General features: G+C 51.0%; 1 protein-coding gene across 1 annotated transcript; it reads right to left on the bottom strand.

Moving 5' to 3' along the window:
- Positions 1–2124: 2124 nt before the first annotated feature.
- Positions 2125–9250, bottom strand: LOC125448661 (SPRY domain-containing SOCS box protein 4-like). Its single transcript, XM_048524089.2, has 2 exons — positions 8560–9250; positions 2125–2252 (listed from the first exon to the last, which is right to left on the bottom strand). Exons 1-2 carry the CDS (start codon positions 9248–9250, stop codon positions 2125–2127), a joined length of 819 nt encoding a protein of 272 aa, XP_048380046.2.
- Positions 9251–10567: the final 1317 nt, after the last annotated feature.

The raw sequence follows: 10567 nt of genomic DNA, 5'->3' as shown, positions 1-10567 counted from the left end.
ACTTGGACTAATTCCATCCCAATGTTGTGTCATTCTTGTTCCTAAATACCCCACCCAATGGTTTCCCAAACTTGGGCATGGCACACAGGGGTAGATCCTCTAGCCCCCACAAATGTGATGCAATCAACAATCCTAATTTACTTCTGAACAAACAATTGGTTTGTGAAGCCAGGAGCGTGGGTTCAATTTCTGATTTGGCTGAGGTCGCCACAAAGGACACTTCTGCTTGGCCTCTTAACCCCAACCCTCTGCTTGATCCTCAGTCATCTGTCTTTCTCAGGAGAGAGCAGTCCTATAGCTCTTTGGGACTGTTGTAACCTTACCTTTGTACTTCTCCAGTATAAAGCAAAACAAACTATACCAGGTTTCTGAGTAAACAGCGAAAATGACTGTATTTTCTCAAAAACTAGTGACTTTGCCAGAAGCCAGATGACACCAGGTTATAGTCCAACTGGTTTACTTCAAATCACAAGTTTTGGCCTCATGAAGGAGCAGCGCTGGGAAAGCTTGTGATTTCAAATAAACCTGTTGGACTCTTACCTGGTGTCGTGGGACTTCTGACTGTGTCCATCCCAGTCCAGCACAACACATCATGGTTACTCGCAGCTCTAACATGAAGCAGTAGCAAAGCAGAACTTTTCGTTTCTGTAGCTTAAACGTGGCCCCGTTTAAAATTCGTGCACACAAAAAAAACATTGAGTGAAGTGTAAAAATAATTAGGAGACAGTTTCACTTGAGAAATCGATCGTGGGGCCCGAAAAGTTAACATTGATTCTTTTTCTTCACAGATGCTGCCAGACCTGTTGAGCTTTCCCAACAAATTCTGCCTGTATTCCTGAGTTACAGCACCCGCAGCTCTTTCAGTTGTTTTTTCATTCACAAAATGAATTGGGTCTGTTCCATAATCCTTTCGATTCTTCAATGATTGCACAACTACACACAGTGTTGCTTGCTTCCTTGCTTTGGTTAAAGTTTTTGGGTTTTAGAGGTTTTTTTTCAATGTTTATCTGCTTTTTCCACAAATATATATAAAAATGGGGAGAGCATTTCAACAGGGAAAGGTGGAACAGTGGGGCTGGGGTTTCTGGAGGTGACCTTGCTTATGTGTCTTCACCATTCTCTCCCAAATCCTCATAGAGGCTGCAAACTGACCAGTCCCCACTGAATTTTGTTTTTGTTCCCAATGAATAACATACATTCAGACCCATCGATCAGAGCTGCAATCATTCCTCCAAAGCTGCATGCAATTTCCAGCACAGTTTCCTTCTCCTCTTCAAAACGGTGTCCATTCTCTCTCCCCTTTCAGTCCAGATTTCTTAAATAAGGAGGTTGTGTTCATAGTGTGAAAGAGAAACAGTGCGATGCAGAAAGAGAGAGAGATAGAGACAGAGTAGAGGACAGAAAAGGCAGACAGAATACAACAGGGAATGTGAGAGAAAGAGGCTGAATTTGTGTGTGTGTGTGTGTGTGTGTGTGTGTGTGTGTGTGTGTGTGTGTGTGTGTGTGTGTGTGTGTGTGTGTGTGTGTGTGTGTGTGAGAGAGAGAGAGAGAGAGAGGTAGAGGAGACAGAATGTGTGTGTGTGAGAGAGAGTGTGGTAGAGGAGACAGAACGTGTGCGTGTGAGAGAGAGAGGAAAGGCAATGGTGCAAAAACTGGGGAGGGGCAGTAACAAGCAGAAAATGGAAGCGATAGGGAGCATCAGAGAGTGGGAAAGAACTAAAGGGAGAGAGAGAGGATGGAGGTGGGGACAAAAGTGATGAACAGAATGTGATAACAGATCAGCGAGACAGAAAGTACACCTCAGAAACACGGAATGGGACAGAGAGCTCAAGTGAGCAGGTGCAGTGGTCTGATCGATACAGAGCTGGTAAATTGTGAATTAGTTTAAGAAAATCGAGGAATGCAAAGAGTCCACAATGGGCTATCATTTAGTGATGGGAGGAACAGCCACGGTTATTCTCTCCTCACAGTGGCCCGAGTCTGAGAAAGTATGGCTTAAAAACCCATCAAATTCCACACCCCGAACCCTGGGGAGGTGCAAGGCGAAGGGTTCATTTAACACAGTGCATAACTGAGCTGACATTTCTGCGTCTCTCTTGCTCTGTCTGTCCTCTCCTCCTGCTTTCAGGAATGTCGGAGATAGCTTTGGAGGGCGGGGGGAAGAGGTAACGAAGCTACCTGCGGGATCCGATCCTGTCCAAGCGCCTGACGGATTCTCCGCCGGGAGAAATCGACGAGACGGAGCGGCTCTCCTGGATTGAGGAAGGGAGACGAGAGGGTGGTTCTCAGTGAGAAATCTTTCCAAACTTCTAACACAGCAATCTCCCAACCCTCACTCCCCATAGCCCTCAGTCCGACCCTCACTCCCCATACACCTCACTCCGACCCTCACTCCCCATACACCTCACTCCGACCCTCACTCCCCATACCCCTCATTCCGATGCTCACTCCCCATGCCCCTCGCTCCGATCATCACTACAATCCCCACGTCCCTCATTCTGATCCTGACTCGCCATGGCCCTCGCTCCCGACCCTTACCCACCATGCCCCTCACTCCGAATCTCACTCCCCATACACCTCACTCTGGCCGTCAATCCCCGTACCCCTCACTCTGACCATCAATTCTCATACCACTCACTACAACCCTCACTCCGCTACCCCTCACTCCCCATGCCCCTCAGTAAAATCCTCATGCCCTCACTCTGACACTTAGTCCCACCCTCACTCCCGATCCATCTCACTCTGACCCGCATTATAATCCCCACATCCTCACTCCGACTCTTACTCACCAATGCTCTCATATCCATCCTCACTGCCATACACCCTCATGCCAACTCTCACTCCTCATCTCCACCGACCTCATTACAATCCCTACCCTCCTTGATCTGATACTCACTCCTCATCCCTGTCAGCACATCCATCACTACAATCCCCATTGCCCTTACACTGACTCTCAAAACAAATCGCATCCCCCCTCACTCCAACCCTTACGACACTCCCAATCCACCTCACTCTGACCCTCACTACACTCCCAATCCCCATCTCTCCGACCGTCATGACACTCCTAATCCCCATCACTCCGACGCGCACTACACTCCCAATCCCCATCACTCCGACCTTCACTACACTCCCAATTCCCATCACTCCGACCCTCTCTACACTCCCAATCCCCATCACTCCGACTCTCACTACACTCCCAATCCCCATCTCTCCGACCATCACGACACTCCCAATCCCCATCACTCCGACCCTCACTACACTCCCAATCCCCATCACTCTGACCCTCACTACACTCCCAATCCCCATCACTCCGACCCTCACTACACTCCCAATCCCCATCACGCCGACCCTCACTACAATCCCAATCCCCATCACTCCGACCCTCACGACACTCCCAATCCCCATCACTCCGATCCTCACGACACTCCCAATCCCCATCACACCGACCCTCACGACACTCCCAATCCCATCACTCCGACCCTCACTACACTCCCAATCCCCATCACTCCGACCCTCACTACGCTCCCAATCCCATCACTCCGACCCTCACTACACTCCCAATCCCCTTCACTCCGACCCTCACTACACTCCCAATCCCCATCACTCCGACCCTCACTACACTCCCAATCCCCATCACTCCGACCCTCACTACAATCCCAATCCCCATCACTCCGACCCTCACGACACTCCCAATCCCCATCACTCCGATCCTCACGACACTCCCAATCCCCATCACACCAACCCTCACGACACTCCCAATCCCATCACTCCGACCCTCACTACACTCCCAATCCCCATCACTCCGACCCTCACTACACTCCCAATCCCATCACTCCGACCCTCACTACACTCCCAATCCCCTTCACTCCGACTCTCACTACTCTCCCAATCCCCATCACTCCGACCCTCACTACTCTCCCAATCCCCATCACTCCAATCCTCACGACACTCCCAATCCCCATCCTTCCGACCCTCACTACACTCCCAATCCCCATCACTCCGACCCTCACTACACTCCCAATCCCCATCACTCCGACCCTCACTACAATCCCAATCCCCATCACTCCGACCCTCACTACACTCCCAATCCCCATCACTCCGACCCTCACTACACTCCCAATCCCCATCACTCCGACCCTCACTACAATCCCAATCCCCATCACTCCGACCCTCACGACACTCCCAATCCCCATCACTCCGATCCTCACGACACTCCCAATCCCCATCACACCAACCCTCACGACACTCCCAATCCCATCACTCCGACCCTCACTACACTCCCAATCCCCATCACTCCGACCCTCACTACACTCCCAATCCCATCACTCCGACCCTCACTACACTCCCAATCCCCTTCACTCCGACTCTCACTACTCTCCCAATCCCCATCACTCCGACCCTCACTACTCTCCCAATCCCCATCACTCCAATCCTCACGACACTCCCAATCCCCATCCTTCCGACCCTCACTACACTCCCAATCCCCATCACTCCGACCCTCACTACACTCCCAATCCCCATCACGCCGACCCTCACTACAATCCCAATCCCCATCACTCCGACCCTCACGACACTCCCAATCCCCATCACTCCGATCCTCACGACACTCCCAATCCCCATCACACCGACCCTCACGACACTCCCAATCCCATCACTCCGACCCTCACTACACTCCCAATCCCCATCACTCCGACCCTCACTACGCTCCCAATCCCATCACTCCGACCCTCACTACACTCCCAATCCCCTTCACTCCGACCCTCACTACACTCCCAATCCCCATCACTCCGACCCTCACTACACTCCCAATCCCCATCACTCCGACCCTCACTACAATCCCAATCCCCATCACTCCGACCCTCACGACACTCCCAATCCCCATCACTCCGATCCTCACGACACTCCCAATCCCCATCACACCAACCCTCACGACACTCCCAATCCCATCACTCCGACCCTCACTACACTCCCAATCCCCATCACTCCGACCCTCACTACACTCCCAATCCCATCACTCCGACCCTCACTACACTCCCAATCCCCTTCACTCCGACTCTCACTACTCTCCCAATCCCCATCACTCCGACCCTCACTACTCTCCCAATCCCCATCACTCCAATCCTCACGACACTCCCAATCCCCATCCTTCCGACCCTCACTACACTCCCAATCCCCATCACTCCGACCCTCACTACACTCCCAATCCCCATCACTCCGACCCTCACTACAATCCCAATCCCCATCACTCCGACCCTCACTACACTCCCAATCCCCATCACTCCGACCCTCACTACACTCCCAATCCCCATCACTCCGACCCTCACTACAATCCCAATCCCCATCACTCCGACCCTCACGACACTCCCAATCCCCATCACTCCGATCCTCACGACACTCCCAATCCCCATCACACCAACCCTCACGACACTCCCAATCCCATCACTCCGACCCTCACTACACTCCCAATCCCCATCACTCCGACCCTCACTACACTCCCAATCCCATCACTCCGACCCTCACTACACTCCCAATCCCCTTCACTCCGACTCTCACTACTCTCCCAATCCCCATCACTCCGACCCTCACTACTCTCCCAATCCCCATCACTCCAATCCTCACGACACTCCCAATCCCCATCCTTCCGACCCTCACTACACTCCCAATCCCCATCACTCCGACCCTCACTACACTCCCAATCCCCATCACTCCAATCCTCACTACACTCCCAATCCCCATCTCTCCGACCGTCACGACACTCCTAATCCCCATCACTCCGACGTGCACTACACTCCCAATCCCCATCACTCCGACCCTCACTACACTCCCAATCCCCATCACTCCGACCCTCACTACACTCCCAATCCCCATCACTCCAATCCTCACTACACTCCCAATCCCCATCTCTCTGACCGTCACGACACTCCTAATCCCCATCACTCCGACGCGCACTACACTCCCAATCCCATCACTCCAACCTTCACTACACTCCCAATCCCCATCACTCCGACCTTCTCTACACTCCCAATCCCCATCGCTCCGACTCTCACTACACTCCCAATCCCCATCTCTCCGACCATCACGACACTCCTAATCCCCATCACTCCGACCCTCACGACACTCCCAATCCCCATCATTCCGACCCTCACTACACTCCCAATCCCCATCACTCCGATCCTCACGACACTCCCAATCCCCATCACACCAACCCTCACGACACTCCCAATCCCATCACTCCAACCCTCACTACACTCCCAATCCCCATCACTCCGACCCTCACTCCACTCCCAATCCCATCACTCCGACCCTCACTACACTCCCAATCCCCTTCACTCCGACCCTCACTACACTCCCAATCCCCATCACTCTGACCATCACTACCCTCCCAATCCCCATCACTCTGACCCTCACTACACTCCCAATCCCCTTCACTCCGACCCTCACTACACTCCCAATCCCCATCACTCTGACCCTCACTACCCTCCCAATCCCCATCACTCCGACCCTCACTACTCTCCCAATCCCCATCACTCCGACCCTCACTACCCTCCCAATCCCCATCACTCCGACCCTCACTGGTAGATATTGTGAAACTTGAAAGGGAGCCGAAAAGTTTTACAAAGACGTTGCCAGGATTGCACGGTTTGAGCTGTAGGGCGGGGTGAATAGGCTGGGCTACTTTCCCTGGAGCATCAGAGGCCAAGGGGTGGCCTTGTCGAGGTTTGCAAAATCATGAAGGTTAAGGATGGGGTAAAATGTCCCCCAGGCTAGTGGAGTCCAAAACTGGAGCACGTAGTTTTAAAGTGAGAAGGGAAAGGTTTAAAAGGGACCTGAAGGACAACTTTTTCACATGGTTCATGTACTGACCGAGCTGCCAGGGGAAGTGTTGGGAGCTGGTACAATACGTCAGTTAAAGGGCATCTGTATAGGTACATGAATAGGAAAGGTTTAGAGGGATATTGGCCAAATGCAGGCAAGTGGGACGAGTTTAGTTTGGGAAACCTGATCAGCATAGATTTGTTGAGCCAAAGGGTCTGCTTCTGTGCTGCATGAGTCTATAAATCTAGGAATCCTTAGGGAAGGAAATCTGCCATCCTTACCCAGTCTAGCCCACATGTGACTCCAATGTGTTTGAATCTTAACTGCCCTCTGGACAATTAGGGATGGGCAATAAACGCTGGGCCTCGCCTACGACACCCTCATCCCTTGAATGAATTGTAAAGGGGTAAGTTCCTTTCTCTGGGGGGCTTCAGTGAACCAGATGGGTTTGCTTTTTTGGTCATTGTTACTGAGACGGGTGTAAAATTGCAGATTTATAGCCAAAATTAAACAATGGTTGTTGCCGGATCTGAAAATTGCAGATGCAGTTTAGTTCGGATAAATGCAAGGTGTTGCATTTTGGTCTTACAAACAAGGGCAGGACTTATACAATTAGTGGTATGCTCCTGGGGAGTGTTGCACAACAGAGACGCCTAGGGGTCAGGTATGTAATTCTTTGAAAGTTGCATTACATGGTGACAGGGCTGTGAAGAAGGCGTTCGGCACATTTGCCTTCATTGCTCAGAACTTTGAGTATAGGAGTTGGGACGTCAAGTTAATGTTGTGAAGTAAGTTGGTGAGGCCTCTTCTGGAGTACTGTGTCCAGTTCTGGTCTCCCAGTTATGGAAAGGCTATTATTAAGCTGGAGAGGATTCAGAAGAGATTTACCAGGATGTTCCTGATTTACTGCATCCTTGGTTCTTTTGGTTTTTACCAGGATGTTGCTGGGGATGGAAGTTTTGAGTTACAGGCCGAGACTGGATAGGCTGGGAGATTGGAGGTTCAGCTTATAGAAAGTTTTAAAACCATGAAGGGTATAGATAGGACTAATGGTAGGTTTAATTGGAGAGGTGGTGGTCTAGTGGTATTATTGTTGGACTGTTAGTCCAGAGACCCAGATAATGTTCTGGGGACCCAGGTTTGAACTCCTGCATGGCATATGGAGGAATTTGAATTTGATACATGTCTGGATTTAAGAGGCTAATGATAACTATGAAACTATTTAAGGAAAGACCCATCTGGATCACGGATGCCCTTTAGGTAAGGAATCTGCCATATGTGACTCCAGAAGCACAGTAACATGGTCGATTCTTAACTGCTCTCTGGGCAGTGGGGGAAGGGCAGTAAATACTGCCTAGCCAGAGATGCCCGTGTACCGTAAATGAATAAAGAAAAAGTAAATGGTAGGTATCTTTTCCCTAAGATGGGTTATGTTAAGGCTAGGTGCACATTTTTAACGTGAGAGGAGAGAGATTTAAAAAAACAGACGAGGGGCAATTTTTATTTACATGAAGACTGGTTCATGTGTAAATGAGGGAGTTGTGGGTGTGAGCTCATCTACAAGGTTTAAAATACGTTTGGATAAGTTTGTGAGTAGGAAAGGTTTGGAGGTATATGGACCAAGCACAAGCAGGTGGGGACCAGTTGCGTTGGGGATTATGGTCGGCATGGGCTGGTTGGGCCGAAGGGCCTGTTGCTGAGCTGTACGGCTCTGTGGCAGAGCCAATGCACTTGTTTACTTACTGTCCATACTGTTCAAGTAGGTGAGGGTAATGCTGGCATTACCCCAGACGCAGCTCACCATAGGAGACAGGGTCTTGCCCTTCAGCCCATCGAAGGCCACTCCCAGGTACACGCCATCCACCAGGAAGCTCAGTGTTCCGCTGTCGCAGTCCAATATGACCAGAAAGCTCTCGGGCACGGGCAGGGGCTCCCCTGGCACCTCCGGGAACCTCCGCCTCGCCCTGCCCCCGTGGTAGAGCCGGTTTGACCCCAGCTCCCAGCCCCAGGACTCTCCGTCCTCGCCCCCCAGCAGCACCCGGTAGCCGTCCTGGCGCAGGGGGGCATGGGCAGTGCCCACCCCTACAGCCGCATGGCTCCCCCTCTGCCCGGGGGGCCAGTGTATTCGCCAGGCGTGGAGACCATGGCGGTAGCCCACGTTGCCCCGTACGCAGTCCGTGCTGTCCGGCGCCGGCTTCCGACGCACTGTCAACTCTCCGGAAACGGTAGAAGCCTCTGGCTGGCACATGTTGGGCGAGCGATCCCAGCTGCTCCACGCGTGGCAGAGCTGCACCTCCCTGGGCACAGGCGGCAGGTCCAGCAGAAGGTCTAAGCTGGCAGGAGGGGTCAGCTGCCAGTCATGGAGCTGCAACCTCCGGCTCCAATTGGCTTCGCCCTCCTCCTCCTTGGCCGGCTTGTTCAACCTCAAGCCCATTTACCTCACAAAGGAAAAGCCACAAACTCAACCGATCCCCTCTCCTTCCTTCCCTGCTCGTCGACACAAACTGAAATTCGCACAACTGCCCGACGGTTTAAATGTTATTTCCCCTCTCACAAGAAAAAGAAATTGCAAAGTGTACTGTTCTTCTCCTTTGGGAACAAGTCTTCAACTGCTACTAAAGTATTCACAAGGGACACCTTTTATGTGTGTATTATCTGCTCTATCAGACCCTCTTACGTACAGACAAAATAGTGTGTTATTGTCTGGTGAATTGCTTTCTCTCTCTCAGGCTGTATCTTACATACTCCCCCACTCCCCTCTTGCCGTCACTGACTCCCACTCAGTGCTCGGCCAAGTGCGCACGTCATCCAGAGGGGACTTGCCTCATCCCTGTATTGAGCAATTGGCAGAAATCTCAAGAGTGAGGACAGTCCAGGGCCAGGACGAGAACGAGAGAGCGAGCGAGTGAGAGATAGACAGAGAAAGCTACTTACAGAGAGAGTCACACACACACACACACACACACACACACACACATACTTGGACACACGAACACACACGTATTCTCTCTGAGACACACACAAACACACATATTCTCACGCAGACACACACTTATTCTCACACACTTATTCTCTTCTCTCTCACACACGCACATACACACCGTCTCTCTCACATTAACACAGCCTTGCACAAACACATACACTCACACAGAACCCCAACCCCTCTCTCTCACACACACAGATGTTCTCTCACATACACATACACACACTCTCTCTCTCACACGCACGCACAAAGTCTCTCATATTCATGCACATACTCTGTCACACACACAGACACTCTCATACACACACACATGCACATACACACAAAGTTTCTCTTATACTCATAAACATATACACACATACTCTCTTTCTCATACACAGTGTGTGTGTGTGTGTGTGACTCTCTCTCTGTAAGTGTTTTTCTCTGTGTTTGTATCACTCTCTCTCTCTCTGTCACACACATGCACAAACATAGAAAGGTAGAGTAAGACACCCAAACATACAGAGACCTGGAGAGATAGTGAGAGACAGACACACACACACAAACACATGCACATACACAGTGGAACACAAAGACAGTGCAAGAGGATGAGAAACAGACAAACATACAAGCTCAAAGAGAACTCCTTGTTTTCTGCTTGATTAAATGTATTTATTGTCATGTATATTTTGTTACAAAACACAGCAACAAGTGTTATATAATTTAAGCACTTTACAGCCTCTCAGACTCAATAGTGAATTCCACAACTTCACATTCTGCTGGTTCCCC

This window comes from Stegostoma tigrinum, chromosome 45, assembly GCF_030684315.1.
Source record: "Stegostoma tigrinum isolate sSteTig4 chromosome 45, sSteTig4.hap1, whole genome shotgun sequence".
Classification (NCBI taxonomy): Eukaryota; Metazoa; Chordata; class Chondrichthyes; order Orectolobiformes; family Stegostomatidae; genus Stegostoma; species Stegostoma tigrinum.
The sequence above is the reverse complement of the archived record's forward strand: the minus strand, read 5'-3'. Positions and strand labels throughout refer to the sequence as shown.

Excerpts from the sequence above, each read along its gene's own strand:
- LOC125448661 (XM_048524089.2), bottom strand. The coding sequence starts at position 9,250 with ATGGGCTTGAGGTTGAACAAGCCGGCCAAGGAGGAGGAGGGCGAAGCC. Across the intron at positions 2,253-8,559 it reads CTACTTGAACAGTATGGACA|GAGAGCCGCTCCGTCTCGTC; the intron begins GTAAGTAAACAA and ends TCCTCAATCCAG.